Genomic DNA, 18,589 nt, shown 5'->3' on the forward strand with positions numbered 1-18,589 from the left:
GAACCTATCCAAGGACCCAATAGAGCTGTGGGAGGCGGGACCTATAGGGCGGTGGGAGCCTATCACAGCGGGGAGTCTGGTGGGACTGCCAGGGTTTAGCCGCCACGTGAGTTCTCCGGTGCTGCGGCAACACGCACCAGGGACAGCATGTTGGCGATAGGGGCAGCTCGTAAGAGGGGAAAGCCGGCCTCAGGGGCCGGGGCTGGTGCGGGGGCCGGCAAGCGGCGGCGAAAGGTGAGCATGGCGCTTTGGCAGGCGGGGGTCTATCCCTCCTATTGGGACCACCCTAATCCCATCCGGGGGTCTCGCCCCCGGGACCCAGGTTGGAGTCAGCTTCGTCCCTTTCTCCGTGCGTCAAATCCTGAAAAGCCTTTCACTTGAGCCAGGGGCCACTGCCTTTCCCAGTGGCTCTCGAGGGACCCTAAGGGACTCTTGGTCAGAGCCCGAGTGGTCGGGACCCCTGACCAAAAACGTATTATGTAATTCCCAGGGCGACTCCTCTGGGGACAAGGTCAAGTCCAAGGGTGGCGGCAAGATGAATGAGGAGATCTCGAGCGACTCGGAGAGTGAGAGGTGAGCTCTTTTTTTCCACCTAGTGGAAAGGAACCCTGGAACCCATGGTGTATGGAAGGAATCCTCAGTTGAAGGGGTGCTAGAACTGGGCCAGAACCCAGGATCTCAGGTCTTAACTCTTTCCTCCACTTTCTGACCCTGAGAACTGTCATTTCCTTCTCTGCAGGGTCTCTGTGTGGGGAGGACCCCCAGTCCCAATGGGAGGCCTGCTGACCCTTCCTGGCTGGTGACAGGGAGTTGAACTCCAGGCAAGGGGAGGATGCAAGAAATGCTCGTTAGTTCTTCACAATTTCAGTTACGGAGAGTGTCAGGCACTAGTTTCATTGTTTTGAGAACAGAGATAAGCAGGCAGGTGAAGACAGAGTGTGTTGTGATGGGAGGCGTATCTTAGAGCTGTGTGTTGTGGGAACAGAGAACGGGAGTTTAAATAGGGCTTGGAGAGATCAGGAGGGCTTCCTTATGGAGAGGTAGGGAAGGCATTCAGGGATCAGAGAAAAGTCTAGGGGTTAAACGGGCCAGATGGAAGATGGAGAGGGTGGAAGGGCAGGTGGTGCGTGCATCCAGATTGTGAAGGGCTTTGTGTACCTCCTTCATTCCTCAGGTGATGGGGGTGGAACATACTGCGGAGTTCAAAGGGGGCTAAGCAAGGTGTCAAGCCTGACCTTGTGGAACGGAAGCTGTCACACCAGGAAATCCTGGTGCCTTCCTTCACAGTTGGCTTTAGAGGACTTTTCTGGCGGTCCAGTGGCTAAGAATCCACCTGCTAATATGGGTTCAATCCCTGGTCTGGGAAGATTACACATGCCACAGGGCAGCCATGCACCACAGCTAGAGAATAGTGCCAGCTTGCCACAAGTAGAAAAAGCCCGGGCACAGCAACAAAGACCTAGCAGAGCCAACAAATAAATAAATACAAATGTTAAATTGTTATTTTTTTAAAGTTGGCTTTAGAAATCCTGCCTCTAAATATTGAGTACGTGTTGGTCTTAACCTGCTTGCAGAAGGACTTAATGTACTTTTTGTAGTCCTGAGGTTACTGCGGGTGAGTGTGTGCCAGGCCCTGTGTGAAACACTTTTTAAATATTTTTAAAATGTGTTGTGGAATGTATTAGCTGCAGAAGAGTTAATGAAATGTAATTGTGCCATAGACAGTAATGATGAAATGATGGACCTCTGTGCACCCACCAGAACTAGACCTGTGCAGAAACGTGGAAGACCCAGCTGCCATTCCTGAGTTAATAGTTTCTTTGGTTTCCTTCCTTCCTTTTTATCTCTCTTTTTTTTTTTTTCTTTTCTGATTCAGGTGTAATTTACACACAGTGATATTTGTTTCCTGGTGTACCTTTCTGTGAGTTGTAACAGACTCATATAAACTGCCACCACTATGAAGATATAGAAGGGTTTTACCACCCTCCAAAATTCCCCCTGGCTCCTTTGTAGTCAGTTCCTCTCTCTCTCTCTCTCCCTTGGTAACTGCTATTCCTAGAATTTTGCCTTTTCCAGAATGTTATATGGATGGAATTATAATGGTGTATGCTTCTCTTGATTTTCTTTAGAGTTCTGTCTCCTATGTGTGAACACTAAACAAAAATTCATTCGTTTGAGTAAACTGAGTGGAAGTGTAGTCCTTGGTTATATGAGGGAAGGGCAGCAACTCTGTCGGCTGAAGACTTGCTTGGTGCTGGGTACTAACTGGTCTCAAGAGCATGAGGCCTTGGCTTCCTTGAGAATTTCCAATGTCCCTTCTGGGGAAGCTGTGGGCAAGGTCATGGATGAGTCTTGGAAACAGTTGGGGTACCTGACAGGGACTAGATATCTGCAGGCACGTGGTCAGAGGGAACAGGCGGCCCTGGGCTTTCTGCTTCTGAGTTCCCATGACCTACCTCCAGCTCCCAGGAGCAAGTCAGTGTAGGACTCTTCTTAAGTGAGGGGTGTGGAGGGGAAATCAAGATCTTCACAAGGTCCAGCCAGACCCAGTTAAGCTTCACCTGGAATCCCATCCTCAGGGTAGAGGATGGGGCTTCGGCAGTGAGGATGGGGCGGTGACAGTCCCAATACGTCTGCCTCTTGGTTCTTCACGTCAGATCCGGGTTGGCGGCTCCCTTGTGTCTGGGGGTGGTTGTTGTTTTGAGATCTATCTTTTCCACTTTCCATGTTGGATCTTCTGTTTCCTGTCTCCCATGCCTGGCTCAGGAAGTAAAGAATCAGCCTGTAATGCAGGAGACCCAGGTTCTATCCCTGGGTCAGAAAGCTCCCCTGGAGAAGGGAATGGCAGCCCACTTCAGTATTCTTCAGTATTCCCAGCCCACTTTGGTATCCCTTCAGAAGGGAATGGCAACCCACTCTCAGTATTCACGGAGAATGCTATGAACAGAGGAGCCTGGGGGGCTACAGTCCGTGAGGTTGCAAAGAGTCGAGCATGACTGAGCAACTAACACTTCCACACCTGCCCCATTCTTACGTCAGTCTTCTTGTTCGGGAAGCACACCCTCCATCCTTAAAAGGAGGAGAAGGGGCCAGTTCTGTGGCACCTTGTACCCCTGAAAATATCTTCACTCATCATGGATGGTTCAACTTGGCGCCATCCCAGTGCTTAGCATTTTACTCCGAATTTTGTGTGTGCAGTTCCTTTGTGTCCTGCTCTGAGGGATGTCTGGAGTCATTTTGATTCTTGACCCTTTGAACATGATCTGATTTTTCTTGGACCTATAGAACCTTGTCTTTCCCTCCAGAGTTGAGAGACTTCACAGTTGTGTCTTTGGGTTTGGGGTCTGTTTTCACCCTTATGTTGGTCCCTGGATGGGCCCTTTCAGTTTGGTAAGTCACCTCTTTTTTTTTTCAGTTTTCTGTGTGTGTGGTCACTGGCTATGAGGGCTGGCAGGGATGGAGGTGGTCAAGTGGCAGGGAAAGCAGTGAGGGGCAGAGTCCTAATGGCCAGAGGAGTGGGCCGAACCTCCTCAAACCCAGGCCACTCCTGCCCACAGTCTAGTGCCCAGGAGGACTGAGGAGGAGGAGGAGGAGGAGCTGGAGGAGACTGCACAGGAGAAGAAGCTGCGCTTGGCCAAGGTCTACCTGGAGCAGCTCAGGCAGCAAGGTGAGCCCGTGGGCTGGGCAGGTGAGGGACACGGCCTGTGCCCCCTGGTGGGTGACTGATGCAGGTACCTGGTGGGCAGCTGGGGCTGCAGGTGCTGGCTGCCCTAGGCGAGGGTGCTCTGATGGACCTCCCTGGGCGGGCCAGGCTTCATGGGGCTTTAGACTGATTTGCTAAGCAAAGCTAGAGGGTGGGCAGGAGGAGATCATCCAGCCCTCCCTGCCCCACCCCCCCACCCCCCCTCCCCCCCCGCTGCCTTTGCCCAAGGTGGCCGGAACTTCCATGGGACACAGCCCAAGTGTTCAGGGCCTAGGACTGAGGTGGCAGGTTGGGACAGGAAGGGAGAAGTGGGGTCTTGGCCTGGGTTTACTTGGGCTCTTCTGTCCTCCACAGAGGAGGAGAAGGCTGAGGCCCGCGAATTTGAGGAGGACCAGGTGGCAGGGAGGCTGAAGGAGGATGTGGTGAGTGTGGAGGGAGAGGGGTGGCAGGGAAGGGATGGGATTTGTCTGCTTCTGGGATCTCATTCCTTTGCTCTCCACACAGCTCGAGCAGAGGGGCAGGCTGCAGAAGTCAGTGGCAAAGGAGGTGAGTGGGCAAGGCACTTTGGTGTCAGATTGGAGGGAAGCACCTGGGGCAGTGGGCAAATGGCCCAACTGGGGACTCAGGCTGTGGGGTCTTCGCTGTGAAACGTAGTGGGCACCTGGCCAGACAGGATCAGTCCTTGCAACCTTGGGTTTGGCTTTCCTTCTTGGCAGCGTGGTGGGAAAGGGTGGCATGTGTGTGTGTGTGTCTGTGTGGAGGGGGGCCTTCCTGCCCCCAGTCGCAGTGACCCAGCCCCTGCCTGCCTAGATCCAGGCCCCAGACCCGGCTGACATTCGAATCTTACGGGGCCACCAGCTGTCTATCACGTGTCTGGTTGTCACCCCTGATGACCTGGCCATCTTTTCTGCTGCCAAAGACTGCACCATTATTAAGTGTGAGTGAGTGCCTGGGTGGGGGCACAGCCCCGAGGGATCGTCTGGGAGGGCTGGTCTGGGGAGGAGGGAATAAGCAGGGAAGACGGAGGCCTGATGGGGAAAGCTTCTGGAAGCAGGTTTGCTCCGAGAGGTATTTTCTGGGTGACGGTGGAAGTGTCTGCCCAGGAGTGGGGCTTTGTGAGCTCCCTGTCACTGTCATCAGAGATGATGGAGGAGAGGCGAGCTGGTGATTTAACAGGACTGATGCTGCAGGTGGGCAGTTGGACCAGAGGATGCTTGAGGCTCTGCACAGCCCTGGGATTGAGTTCCTGGTCCTCCTGGGTTCCCAGCCTTTGACTGCTGAGGGCTGGCCTCCTCCACCCAAGTAGTAGCAGGAAGAGCTCGCACCATCAGCCCCAAGCACTTTACTGTCCCTTCTCTTCCGGGCTTCCTGGCTGCCGTTGGGGATTACTGGCACCACTTGACAGATGGGGAAACTGAGGTGATTTGTCCAAGGGCTCCCAGTGGCTGAGCCAGGTCTTCTGACCTGAGGCCAGGACTTTCCACGGTCCCATGGGGCCCTTGAGGGGGCTACCAGATGCCTACCCCAGTCCTAGCAGCATCTGTCTTCCCCTTGGTGCCAGGGAGCGTGGAGAGTGGACGGAAACTTCATGTGATCCCTCGAGCCAAGAAGGGCGCCGAGGGGCAACCCCCCGGCCACAGCACCCATGTCCTCTGCATGGCCATCTCCTCCGATGGCAAGTACTTGGTAAGGCTGCGTTGGCCCCGGGGGAGGGGGGTGAGAGGTGTGGGCACACAGTGGGTGCCTCTGTCCCCATAGGTGGACATGTCCTTGTCCCCATAGGCTTCAGGCGACCGCAGCAAGCTCATTCTCATTTGGGAGGCCCAGAGCTGCCAGCACCTGTACACCTTCACAGGTCACCGGGACGCTGTGTCGGTAAGGAGCTGGGCCTCCTTTAGTGGACATTTCTCAAGCACCTGAGTGGGCCAGGCTTGGTGCTGGGCTCCAGGGAATGGCGTGAATGAGGCAGAGGGTGCTCATCATAGAACCTGCACGTTGGTATATAGGACAGAAACGGGAAGCGATGGGGAAGAGCTGGGGGAGATTGAGGCGAGCTTGCCTAGGGAGGAGGCCGCCTCCGAGGAGTCTGTACCTGCTTGACAAGGGCAAGAGAGTGTGCCTCTGGCTCCACGTAGAGCCCCACAGAGCGCTCTTGAGGGGGGCTCCCTGTGCCACGTGACATGCTTTTCAGACGTCCTCCCTGGGCCTGACCTCTGTCTTCCTGCTGCAGCTCAGGTCCCCTTCTTCCCTCTTTCCATGAACCCCCAGGGGCTGGCGTTCCGCAGAGGCACCCACCAGCTCTACAGCACGTCCCACGACCGTTCTGTGAAGGTGTGGAATGTGGCAGAGAACTCCTACGTGGAGACGCTGTGAGTGTGCCCGGGGGTAGGGCATACACACGTGTGTGTCCAGGTTCACGGGTGACCTCGTCCTCCGTCTGTCCCCCGCTCCAGCTTCGGGCACCAGGACGCCGTGGCCGCGCTGGATGCTCTAAGCAGGGAGTGCTGCGTGACCGCCGGGGGCCGGGACGGGACCGTGCGCGTGTGGAAGATCCCCGAGGAAACCCAGCTTGTCTTCTGCGGCCACCAGTAAGGCGTCCTGCTGTGCCCAGCGTTGGGGGCAGCGTGGGCTGGGGGGGAGGCTGGGCCATGCCCCTCACGGCTCCTTTCTCAGGGGCTCCATCGACAGCGTCCAGCTCATCAACGAGGAGCACATGGTGTCAGGCGCAGATGATGGGTAAGAGCTGCCTCCCGCCCCTGCCCCGGCTTGCTGCAGAGAAAATCCGCTTCCGGAGCTGGAGCAGCCACTTTCCGTAGGTGGGGACATTGAGGCAGAGCACGCAGGTCGCCCTGTCTGCCTCGAGTGGCTGGTGTGCACTTGGTCCCTTCCTGCCATGTGGCCTCTGCCCTGCCCCTGACCTCTCACCCTGCTCCCTGTCCACAGCTCTGTGGCCCTGTGGGGCCTCTCCAAGAAGCGGCCACTTGCCCTGCAGCGTGAGGCCCACGGGCTGCGGGGGGAGCCGGGCTTGGAGCAGCCCTTCTGGGTGTCGTCAGTGGCAGCCCTGCTCAACACAGACCTTGTGGCCACAGGTGGGCTCCCTGTGTGGCAGGGAGGGGGCATCCCCTCCTGGGACAGGGTGGGCATCCCCTCCTGGGTTGAGGCGGGTGTCCCCTCCTGGGATGGGGTCGCATCCCCTCCTGGGACAGGGTGGGCATCCCCTCCTGGGATAGGGGGGCATCCCCTCCAGTGATAGGGGGGTATCCCCTCCTGGGTAGGGTGGGTATCCCCTCCTGGGATAGGGGGGCATCCCCTCCAGGGATAGGGTAGGTATCCCCTCCTGGGATAGGGGGGCATCCCATCCTGGGTAGGGTGGGTATCCCCTCCTGGGTAGGGGGGCATCCCCTCCTGGGATAGGGGGGCATCCCCTCCTGGGTAGGGTGGGCATCCCCTCCTGGGATAGGGGGGCATCCCCTCCTGGGATGGGGGGGCATCCCCTCCTGGGATAGGGGGGGCATCCCCTCCTGAGATAGGGGGCGCATCCCAGGGTAGGGTGCTGAGGGGCTTGCTCACTGTCTCCCTGTCTCCCAGGCTCCCACAACAATTCTGTGCGGCTCTGGCAATGTGGAGAGGGCTTCCGGCAGCTTGACCTTCTCTACGACATCCCCCTGGTGAGTGGGGCTTGAATACCAGCCTGTCTTTACCACTCTCCCAAAGCCCCTTACCAGTCTTTTCCTGCCAGAAGGGTGGTTCCTCAGGGCAGGGCCAGCTGTGACTTCCCTTTGTAGCCCCAGCTCCTACAGGGCCTGCAGAAACTCTCCCTTCTTCCTCTCCCTTCTCTGCCTCCACTCCCCTCCTAAAGGAGTCCCAGGCCCTGTCCTGGGTACTGGGGTAGTGTGCGCAGAGCACAGACGGCCTGGCCCTGTGATGGGTTCTGCATGACTGGTGCCGGGCTGAATGCCAGGCTAGCGTGTGGACTTAGGGCAGCCTAGGGCAGAGTGGCAGTTCAGGGCTTGGTCATGGAGTCTCCTGAGCCAGGATCCAGGCTGTACTTGGTGCACAGTGTCTCCCTAATCCCCACAAACTCTCTGCAAGGCCTGCGATATACTTTCCCCATCTCACAGATGTGGAGGCTTAGGCCCAGGTGGCAGAGGGCAGAGCAGGGTGGACCTTTAACTGTGATGCTGGGGCTGTGGTGCAGGGTCTCTTCTCATATCTCACTATGTTGTCCTTCCCTCTCCTCAGGTGGGCTTTGTCAATAGCCTCAAGTTCTCCAGTGCTGGGGACTTCCTGGTGGCTGGGGTGGGGCAGGAGCACAGGTATGAGGCATGCCTCGGGGGGAGAGGGAGGGACAGGTGGCACTGGCTGGGTGGGAAGAGAGGTGGACACTGCAGGGGGCTGGGCCTGGCCTCAGCGGCACCTCTCCCTCCCGCAGGCTTGGCCGGTGGTGGCGGATCAAAGAGGCCCGGAACTCTGTCTGCATCATCCCTCTCCGCAGGGCCCCCAGACCCCCGGCCGCTGGCTCCTGACACTCACATCCCCTTTATTTAAGTTCTCCCCAAGTCACCCCCTGCTTTCTTTGTATTAAAAGTCTTCCCTTTTGGGCCTTGTCTCCTCCAGCTTCTTGGGTGGGGAGGGCAGAGATGGCTTAGTAAAGGCCTGGGGGCTTTAGCCTTTCCAGGGAATTTGAGGATGGGGCCCTCAGCTGGCTTCTGGCTCCTGGACCCTGAGTGTCCTCTGTGACCTCATTAGGCCAGCTTCCTACGCCCTGCTCTGCGCTGATTGGGGTCGGAAGCTGCTGACCCCTCGGCTAAGAAGCTGTGGCTGTCCAGTGTGTGTAAAGGCCTGGCTGTGGGGTCTGAGGACTGAAAGGAAGATAGTCAGGGGGCTTCCCTGGTGGTTCAGTGGTAAAGAATCCGCCTGCCAATTGCAAGAGACGGGTTCGGTCCCCAGTCCGGGAAGATCCCACGTGCTGCAGAGCAGCTGAGCCTGCGCGTGCGTGCGTGCTTAGTCGCTGCAGTCGTGTCCGACTCTGCAGTCGTGTGGACCGTGGCCTGCCAGGCCCCTCTGTCCATGGGGTTCTCCAAGCAAGAATCCTGGAGTGGGTTGCCATTTCCTTCTCCAGCCTGTGTACCTCAGCTGTTGAGCCTGTGGTCTGGAGTCTGGGAACCGCAACTGCTGAAGCCTGCTCACCCGAGAGCCTGTGCTCCACAAGAGAAGCCAGTGCAGGGAAGGGCCTGAGCATCGCAGCTGGAGAGCAGCCCCTGCTTGGCGCAGCCAGAGAAAAGCCCACACAGTAACGAAGACGCAGCACGGCCGAAAGGAAATGGAAATTAAAGTGTTGCCCCAACGGACCGTCATGGACCTGTTCCTACAAGTCAGGCTGATCGGCCCCACCCAGGAAGCTTTAGGAGCCAGACTGCCCTTGGGGTGGGGGTCGGGCTGGAGGTGGGACCCTGCATTGCTCACTGCTTGGGGACAAGGGTCAGAGGTGGGAATAGCTCTGCCCTTGGTCCAGGTGACAGCCAGGCTGCGTGAGTCCTGTGAGCACTGCCCCTGCCAGGTAAACATGTCAAAAGAATGTTCATTCTCCTGATTTCACTGGGTAATTCAGCTCCTGCCATGGGGTGGAGCAAAGAGGTGGAGAGCCTTGACTGGAGAGCTAGCAGGGCAGTGAAGCCGCCTCTCCTCTGGAAACTCAGTGGAAAATGGGAATGTTAAGGATTCTGCCATACCTTTCCTCTAATGCCTTGAGTTCAACAGCTGAGCCTGTGGTTCTCAAGCAGCAGAGGCTTTCCCCTGGCCACCCCCAGGCCTCCCCCTTGGACAGAGCTGCTCCTTTCATTCTCTTGGGGCCTGAAGGGTCAGGTTCAGACCAAATCCCTGAAAATCTTGTTAGGATCAGAGGATGTTAATAGAATTCACTCCCTATGTCCCTGCCTTAAATTGAGCTTAACGATGGGATACACATACCTTCTGAACAATATTGCAAGTAATATGGAGATGCCCCTTAATCCACAAACCCCTTTTCCATTAGCACATTGCCAGGGAGAACGAAAATAAATGCCCTTGGAATTGAAACTGGAAATAATCCCTCCTATGGCTTCTATTCTTGGCCTTGGTCAGCTGAGACTCTGTAGTTAGGCTCTCCCTCTCTTTCTCCCTCACTCCCTTCCTTCCAGGCAATGGGAAGCCATGAGAGGGTTGAAAGCAAAAACGTAAAATGAGCTGGTTCACAGTAAAGAGAAAATACAACTGGCTGCTGTGTGGGGAATTAATTAGTAGAGCTTTGGGGGAAGGAAGGGTGGCCACTTAGGAAGCTATAGTAATAGCAGGTAAGAGGTGATGGAGGTGTGAGAGGGCCCAGCGGCAGGAATGGGGAGACAGGGCTGTGTTTGGGATGTGTTTGGAGAAGTCAGCAGACCTTGTTGATGTGTTGATTGTGCAACATAGCAGTCAGTGGTGACATTTACGAAGATGAGGAAGACCCAGGGGAAAGCAGGATCGAGGAGGAGGATGGAGACTTCAGTCTGCAGTGTCCGGTAGATGCAGGGAAGCTGAGCAGGCAGTGAGCTCACTGCTCTGTTTTATAACAAATACGAAGCCGTGTGACTTGGGTGCTGCACTATGCTTCCCACCGCCCACTCCAATGGGCTCAAGAGAGGTGAGCCACTGTAGAGACTCTTAGCTCTGTTTGTAGCTCTGAACCAGGCAAAAGACACCAGGTGGGGCCCTTCCTGGCTCTGCCTGTTTCTGTCCTCTGCAGACCCACCAGGTCATCATGAGGCCCTGGGACTTCCTCAGATCACAGCCCCAGGGTCACTGAAGTGTGCGTTTCTCATTCCTAAAACACAGGTAAGCAGCTTGACCGAAGGGTGGGGAGGGGCTGAAAGAACAGCAGGTAGGGGTTGCTGCTGCTGCTGCTAAGTCGCTTTAGTCGTGTCCGACTCTGTGCAACCCCATGGACTACAGCCTACCAGACTCCTCCATCCATGGGATTTTCCAGGGAAGAGTACTGGAGTGGGGTGCCATTGCCTTCTCCGCAGGTAGAGCTTAAAACTTATCAAACGGATGCAGATCCCACTAACCACTTCACAGGTTCCATCAGGAAGCCTGCCCATGTCACTGAGGATGCCTCACCTCCGGATCCCCCAAATGGCCTACAGGCACCCCCAGTCTACCCAAAAAAATACAGGAATAAGGAAATTGTGCATGTATCTGTGAATATACTAAAAAACCATCGAATACAGACTTCCCTGGTGATCCAGTGGTTAAGAATCCGCCTTTCAGTCTTTTCTCCATCCTATCTCATGTTCGGTTGAGTTTGCTCCTTGCAGTCTTCTCACAAGACTTGCAGGATCAAGTGATTCCTGGCCAGGAAACAAAAACGGAATCATCCTATTCCCTAGTGGATTTGAATGAAAACTGGTAATAAAATCAGGCAAAGCTCCAAGAGAGGACGCTGGAGAAGATCCAAGCTGGGGATACAAGTAGTCTCACATATGAAGTGGCAAACATTTATGCTGTGTCAAGATCACGCACATCTTAAGGGAATCACGGCAATGAGAACATCACCACTGTCTGAACAGCTCACGAGCATTTTATGGGAGCAATGGAATGTTTGGCTAAGGGTGTTTCCTCACTAGGGATCCGTTTGCTCAGTAATAAGTATGTGAAACATTAAAAGAAAAAAGAAAAGAATCTACCTTCCAATGCAGGGGATGTGGGTCTGATCCCTGGTCAGGGAACAAAGATCCCGCATGTGGTGGGGCAATAAGCCCACAACACAGCTACCGAGCTGGTGAGCCACAACTGGAGAGAGGCCCCATGCCACAACAAAGTTCCCGTGTGCCACAAAGACTCGACGCAGACAAACCATTAAAAAGATAAAAACCCACCAAACCAAGTACTTTAAGGGGATGAACTGTAGAGCATCTGCATTATTATACATTCTAACAAAGCTGTTAACAAATAAAACTTAAGAGCACACCTGAAATGGAAAGATTCAAGGGTTATAGTATACAAAGATCAACTGTGTGAGCAGTTGTGAAATTCTTGATACCGAATTGCAAAGTTGAAGGAGATACATTTATCTAATTTCAAGACTTATTGTCTTGAAAAACTATAAAGTTACAGTAATCAGGACAGGTAAGAATGTAAGAAGAGACAGACAGATCAATGATACAGAGTAGAGAAGCCAGAAATAGACTCACATTTACACAGTCTATTGATTTTTTTATGTACCAAGCTAAGTCTATGCAGGAAGGAAATGTATTCAATGGAACAGAAAACTTGACCCGTATCTAACACAGCCAAAAATAAATTAATTCAAGATGGATCATAGACCTAAACAAAAACTAAAGCAAAGCTTATCCAAAGCTTCTGGAAGAAAACCCATGAGAAATATTTTGTGACCCTGGAGTTGACAAAGATTTCTTAGGGCAGAGAAAGCACTCAGTATAAAATACTGATAGAAGTGGACTTCATCCAGATTAAAACCATCTGTTCATGAAGAGACAGCACTTAAAGTCACACACGGGGAAAAAGAACATGTACAATACAGGTATCTGACAAAGGGCTCACATCCAGAGTATAGGAACTTCTATGACTCAGTGATGAAGACAAACAGCCCAATACAAGTGGAGTAAATGCTTAAACCAATACTTCATAAAAGAAGATAAACAAATGGCCACTAAACACGTGCTCCTCGTAGCTGGACCCCTGAGCATCTGAGGAGCGAGGGGAGAAATTAAAGTCCCTGCACTCCAGGGGCACAGGCAGGGTTGCACAGATGGAGCCCCAGTAACGAGGGGGCTGAGTCCCAGGGTGGAGGGAGACTTGAGCAGGAGAGGCCAGGGCGCGGGCTGTTGGTGAATGGGGTGACCCTAGGGGCAGGGAGGATACTGGTGCTTTGAATGCCACCAGGACTGACTCACTCAATCCAGTGGGCAGGGAGGAGCTGCCCCAGCGGCCAAGGAGCAGAGGGGGACACTATTCAAGCAAGGGGCCTGGGGCGAGCGTGAGGGGGGTGAACTTCCTTCTCCAGCCCCCATCTTCTCTATCATTCTTCTCCATTAGCTTTGCGCAGTGGCAGTATCGTAGCCAATGAGGTTTATCCGAGGTGCGATTATTGCTAATTGAAAACTTTTCATTCTTCTCCACCTCTACCAGAAGTCCTAAGGAGACCTCTTCAGGGGAGAGCGGAAAGAAGAGAAGAAAGGAGGGGGTCTGTGAGGGTGTCAATGGGATCAAACCCCTGAATATGCTCCCAGCCCCAGAGCCTGAGGAGGAAGGAAAGAAGGTCTGCTGGTCCTGAGCGGCCTCACAGGGTTCTGCCGTATTGTGTGAATGGGTCAGCAATTCAACTCTTCTCTCCTAAGGTAATCACTGGTAGCTGTTTGTGTGCATACCTTTCTCCCTCTTTATCTGCCTTCATAGCTGCTGCTGCTGCGTCACTTCAGTCGTGTCGGACTCTGTGTGACCCCACAGACGGCAGCCCACCAGGCTCTGCCGTCCCTGGGATTTTCCAGGCAAGAACACTGGAGTGGGTTGCCATTTCCTTCGCCTTTATAGCATATATGTATAATTATACATCTTGTTTTTTTTACCATCCCATCCAGTGATAGTTTTATATCTCATCTAATGGGATCATAATGATATTCAGCTTTTTTCACTTACAAATACATCTTGGATACACTTTCTCATCAGTACATATAGATAAAATTATTTCTCAACAGTTATGTTATAGGCTATAGTATAAACGGACTATAAACCACTAGATCAATGCCCAATTTTACCAACTGGGGATGTCACCAATGACTGTCCTTATACACCTTTATATCGGTGGGCCACTCTTTCCAGTGTCTTGCTTTTGGCCATTTCCAGCAGAAGAGAACGGACACCACTGTTGCCTCTTCCTTGGACGGGGCTCGACTCTTGGGAGCCATCCTGGTGCTTGCGTCATAGCTGCCCTTATGACATCACAGGTCTGCCCCTGACTCTTTTCTCCCATGCCATGACTAGAGGAACACAGACCTGAGGGGATTTGAACCATCTACACCCAATCCATGTGGAACCAATGGTGAGTACGACAGAGGCTGACACACTAGGCATTTTGGGGATGTCCCCATAAATCTCAGGGTGAGAGAACTCCCCCTAACTTCTGACTACTCTGGGAAGCCCTGTACAGTACGGCTGTGTGGCTTGGTTATTGGAGAGAGAGGGAGAGCAGCCTCACTCTTGCCTTTCCTCTCTCTGCTGATTGCAGGAGACAGACCAGCTTAAGACAGTTGATGAAAACGCTGAAAATAAGCCTCAGGAGAATAAGGGGCTTATGGAGAAAAGTTTACCCTCAGAACCATCGCCGACATTAAAGAAGGCAGAGGTAAGAGGAGCCCTGACTTGGATGTCTCTGGGCTTTGTGTCCTGATGCTGTGGCTAGTGTCTTTGGTATGTTCCAGAGCCAAGGACAGGAATAAACTCTTTCTTATCTGCCCCCTTTTCCCACTTTTTTTAAAAAAGGCTAAACAAGAGGATGAAGCAGCAACAAAGGGAGTGGATGATGCTGATAAGAGATCAGGAGGAGTGTGATCCCCTCACCCCGATGACAGGGGCTGGAGTGCGGATGTGGGAGTTGCGTTTGTGGAATGGAATGGCCAATATTCTACTTAGAAGCTGGGTTTAATCAATGGTGTGCATGTGTGTGTGTGTGCATGTGCATGTGTGTGCGTGCACACGTGTGTGCATGTGTGTACATACGTGCACGCATGTGTGCATGCATGCGTGTGTGCGTGAGCGTACGCACATGCACATGTGTGTGCGTGTGTGTATGTGTCTGTTTGAGCATGTGCGTATCTATGTTTGCTTGCTAATTAAGATTTAAAGTTTGAAAGTCAAGAGAAGTGAAGATGAGGAAGAGATGAGAGGCAGCATTTTATGGGATGGGGGAAAACTTTAAACACTGTGATATTACAGAGGAAGAGAAAAGGTTGTGAATTGGAGCTGCAACCAAGCATGGAAGGGCAGGGTAGCAGAGGAAGCCATTTCTCCAGTAGATGTGTGGGGTCTGAAGGGAAGAGTCATGGATCCTGGTTGGGTGGGCAGTCTCAGGTGGACTTTGATAACATGCTGATTATGGAATTCTGGCCTGAGGTTGGCCAACTTGACCCATGTAATACTGGGTAGGCAGAACAAACACATGAAAAGATGCTCAACATCACTCATTTTCAGAGAAATGCAAATCAAAACCACTCATTTTCAGAGAAATGCAAATCAAACCACAATGGCTGCGATCCAAAAGTCTACAACGATAAATGCTGGGGAGGGTGTGGAGAAAAGGGAACCCTCCTACACTGCTGGTGGGAATGCAAACTAGCACGGCCACTATGGAGAACAGCGTGGAGAGTCCTTAAAAAACTGGAAATAGAACTCCCATACGACCCAGCAATCCCACTTCTGGGCATGCACACCGAGGAAACCATGATTGAAAGAGTCATGGGTACCCCAATGTTCATCACAGCACTGTTTGTAATAGCCAGGACATGGAAGCAACCTAGATGTCCATCAGCAGACGAATGGATAAGAAAGCTGTGGTACATATACACAATGGAGTATTACTCAGCCATTAAAAAGAATGCCTTTGAGTCAGTTCTAATGAGGTGGATGAAACTGGAGACTATTATACAGCAAGTCAGTCAGAAAGAAAAACAATAATACAGTATACTAATGCATATGTATGGGATTTAGAAAGATGGTAATGATGACCCTATATGCGAGACAGCAAAAGAGACACAGATGTAAAGAACAGTCTTTTGGACTCTGTGAGAGAAGGCGAGGCTGGGATGATCTGAGAGAATAGCACTGAAACATGTATATTATCATATGTGAAACAGATCGCAAGTCCAGGTTTGATGCATGGGACAGGGTGCTCAGGGCTGGTGCGCTGGGATGACCCTGAGGGATGGGATGGGGAGGGAGGTGGGAGGGGGGTTCAGGATGGGGAAGACATGCACACCCGTGGCAAAAACCACTGCAAAAATTAATTAATTAATTTAAAAAATAACAGGTAGCCAGGACACATATACTCCCGTTTTACAGATGGGTGCTCTGAGATTCAGAGGTCAGTGTGATGTATCCATGCCCAGTAACCAAAGGGGAACAGAGAAAGGACACCTACTTGGCCTGCGGGTCCAGCCAGCATCCTGCACAGTGCTCCTGGGGATCAGAGGAGGAGTGGTTGCTCATAGGGCATCAGGGACCCTTCGTGGCACACCCTGGGGCTGAAGTGGGTGGGGAATATCCTCTCAATGTATCATTTCTTTTTCTCATTAGGTCACAAAACCCCAAAAGAAGCCTCCCGTGAGTGATCCAGAAGCAGTAAAGATCCAGGCCTGGTGGCGGGGCACCCTGGTGCGCAGGACGCTGCTGCACGCGGCGCTCAGAGTGTGGATCATTCAGGCCTGGTGGAGGGTCAAGCTGACGCAGCTGCAAGAGAGCAGGCGGCGGGCCGCTCTGGAGACCTTTACACGGAAGGAGTGGGCCGCAGTCAGGCTGCAGGCCTGGGTCCGCATGTGGCGCATCCGTCGGCGCTACTGCCGTCTGCTCAGTGCCGCCCGCATCATCCAGGCCTACTGGAGGTGCCGCCCCTGCACTTCCCGGGGTTTCATCAAGGGCTACTACAGGGTCACAGCCAACCAGCTACATCTTGAACTTGAGATCTTGCTGGGCTCAGGGCCTTGCATTGTGACGGAGTGTATTCCCCTTCCAATAAAGCAGTGAAGTGGTCTTTACCCAGCCTCTCTCTGCTTGATAAACGCCAGGATGTTGGGGCCAAGGGTGGCAAATGGTTAGCATCTCACATGCTAGCTCTGAGGAGTTGGCACGGGTTGTCTGAGGTGCTGAGCTTTTCTGAGGAAGAGGATTCTGAGCCCTAGTCCAGACTGAGCAGTTCAGTTCAGTTCAGTCGCTCAGTCGTGTCCGAGTATTTGCAACCCCATGAATCACAGCACGCCAGGCCTCCCTGTCCAGCACCAACTCCTGGAGTTCACTCAGACTCACGTCCATCGAGTTAGTGATGCCATCCAGCCATCTCATCCTCTGTCGTCTCCTTTTCCTCCTGCCCCCAATCCTTCCCAGCATCAGAGTCTTTTCCAATGAGTCAACTCTTCTCATGAGGTGGCCAAAGTACTGGAGTTTCAGCTTTAGCATCATTGCTTCTAAAGAACACCCAGGGCTGATCTCCTTTAGAACGGACTGTTTGGATCTCCTTGCAGTCCAGGGGACTCTAGATTGTGATTGATTAGCAATGTCTGACATAGGCAGGGAAGTTGGGAGTACAGATCTGCCATGTCGCCAACTCAGAGAGCACCACTCATGTTTGGTCAATGGAAATGGTGCCTCTCCCAAAGGCTGGGTATAATGGAAGCCTGGGGAAGGGATGGGGTGGTCCCACACAGCAGCACATTTGCCAGGAATTCATTCACCCCAGTCTATTTGCTCCGGGCCTGATCTCCCATCCTCATGACTGAGGGGAGCCCACCTACCCCAAGGTCTTGATCCTGGTTCCTATTGTTTCATAAACTGTGCCCCCCACCCAACCCCCTGTAAATGGAGGATGAGAAAAGATGGAAGAGGCAGACCACCTCAGATCAGTAGGTGGCAGGTTTAGTAAGTAAGGGAACATTTACAAGGCTCGTCTTGGGCAGCTGCAGACTAGATCTCTGTTCTGCACTTGCGTGCCAGCATTTTGAAAGTTTATATAGAGGCCTTAATGGGGTTCAGCCACATATACCATCCAGATATTCTCAACAACACATGACTCTCAAGGCTGCATCCTTGAAAATGCCTCTCACTGTGGGAATGGTGGGTAGATCATACATTTCAAGGACAAGAGAGGCAGTGTTCTGTTCAGTTCAGTCACTCAGTTGTGTCTGACTCTTGGCGACCCCATGGACGCATGTCAGGGTTCCCTGTCCATCACCAACTCCTGGAGCTTGCTCAAACGCATGTCCATTGAGTCAGTGATGCCATCCAACCATCTCATCTTCTGTCGTCCCCTTCTCCTCCTGCCTTCAATCTTTCCCAGCATTAGGGTCTTTTCCAATGAGTCAGTTTTTTGCATCAGGTGGCCAAAGTACTGGAATTTCAGCTTCAGTATCAGTCCTTCCAGTGAATATTCAGGACTGATTTCCTGGAGGATTATTGACTGGTTTAATCTCCTTGCAGTCCAAGGGACTCTCAAGAGTCTTCTCCAACACCACAGTTCAAAAGCATCAATTCTTCAGCACTCAGCTTTCTTTATAGTCCAACTCTCACATCCATACATGACCACTGGAAAAACCATAGCTTTGACTAGACGGACCTTTGTTGGCAAAGTAACATCTCTGCTTTTTACTGTGCTGTCTGGATTGGTCACAGCTTTTCTTCCAAGGAGAGGGAGGGGGTGACAGGCATCCAATTGCCCAAGTCTCTCTCGTGTGTCAGCGGCAGCATGTCTTTTCAACGACCCCTTCCAATAACTTGCTGCTCACTTTAGGGGCTGTAACTTCACACTTGGCCTCCGAGTTAGAATCTGAACCCCAAAGTGAAAATGGTTAGAGTGCATGGCCCTTGTCCTCATTCCTACCTCAAACTCTGTCCCTCACTCATTGACCCTGAATGGAGGCTTAGACTCATTCTCTTCCAGACCTTACTGATGTGGGAGGTTCCATAGGCTTGGGGTTGGGGATGGGGAAAGAAGGCATTCCACTTCTAGATGAACCTTCTGGTGAGTGTCATCCTCTAGGTGATCACAGACCCAGAGCTGAGAAGGCAGAAGCTGGGTCTTCCTCACCCTCTCCCCAGTTTCTGCAAGAACTGGTCCTCTGACAGTCCCTTCTTGTGACAAGGTGC

The 18,589-nt window shown here is 52.8% G+C and overlaps 2 protein-coding genes across 2 annotated transcripts; both read left to right on the forward strand.

Annotated features, from left to right (window-relative positions):
* RRP9 (ribosomal RNA processing 9, small subunit (SSU) processome component, homolog (yeast)) lies at positions 42 to 8,305 on the forward strand. The gene is made up of 15 exons (XM_005696096.3): positions 42 to 234; positions 491 to 573; positions 3,558 to 3,667; positions 4,058 to 4,125; positions 4,208 to 4,249; positions 4,514 to 4,640; positions 5,265 to 5,389; positions 5,486 to 5,578; positions 5,972 to 6,072; positions 6,157 to 6,291; positions 6,377 to 6,439; positions 6,647 to 6,792; positions 7,292 to 7,371; positions 7,946 to 8,019; positions 8,136 to 8,305. Exons 1-15 carry the CDS (start codon positions 148 to 150, stop codon positions 8,227 to 8,229), a joined length of 1,428 nt encoding a protein of 475 aa, XP_005696153.3. The 5' UTR covers positions 42 to 147; the 3' UTR covers positions 8,230 to 8,305.
* IQCF1 (IQ motif containing F1) lies at positions 13,606 to 16,485 on the forward strand. Its single transcript, XM_005695899.3, has 4 exons — positions 13,606 to 13,781; positions 13,968 to 14,084; positions 14,222 to 14,284; positions 16,031 to 16,485. The coding sequence occupies exons 1-4, from the start codon at positions 13,779 to 13,781 to the stop codon at positions 16,475 to 16,477; spliced, it is 630 nt and encodes a 209-aa protein (XP_005695956.2). The 5' UTR covers positions 13,606 to 13,778; the 3' UTR covers positions 16,478 to 16,485.

This window comes from Capra hircus, chromosome 22 (genome assembly GCF_001704415.2).
Source record: "Capra hircus breed San Clemente chromosome 22, ASM170441v1, whole genome shotgun sequence".
In the NCBI taxonomy this organism is placed as follows: Eukaryota; Metazoa; Chordata; class Mammalia; order Artiodactyla; family Bovidae; genus Capra; species Capra hircus.

Coding starts and splice junctions, on each gene's coding strand:
- RRP9 (XM_005696096.3), top strand. CDS start 148: ATGTTGGCGATAGGGGCAGCTCGTAAGAGGGGAAAGCCGGCCTCAGGG. Junction 3,668..4,057: donor GGAGCAGCTCAGGCAGCAAG/GTGAGCCCGTGG, acceptor TGTCCTCCACAG/AGGAGGAGAAGGCTGAGGCC. Junction 4,641..5,264: donor AGACTGCACCATTATTAAGT/GTGAGTGAGTGC, acceptor CCTTGGTGCCAG/GGAGCGTGGAGAGTGGACGG.
- IQCF1 (XM_005695899.3), top strand. Junction 14,085..14,221: donor CGACATTAAAGAAGGCAGAG/GTAAGAGGAGCC, acceptor TTTTTAAAAAAG/GCTAAACAAGAGGATGAAGC. Junction 14,285..16,030: donor CTGATAAGAGATCAGGAGGA/GTGTGATCCCCT, acceptor TTTTCTCATTAG/GTCACAAAACCCCAAAAGAA.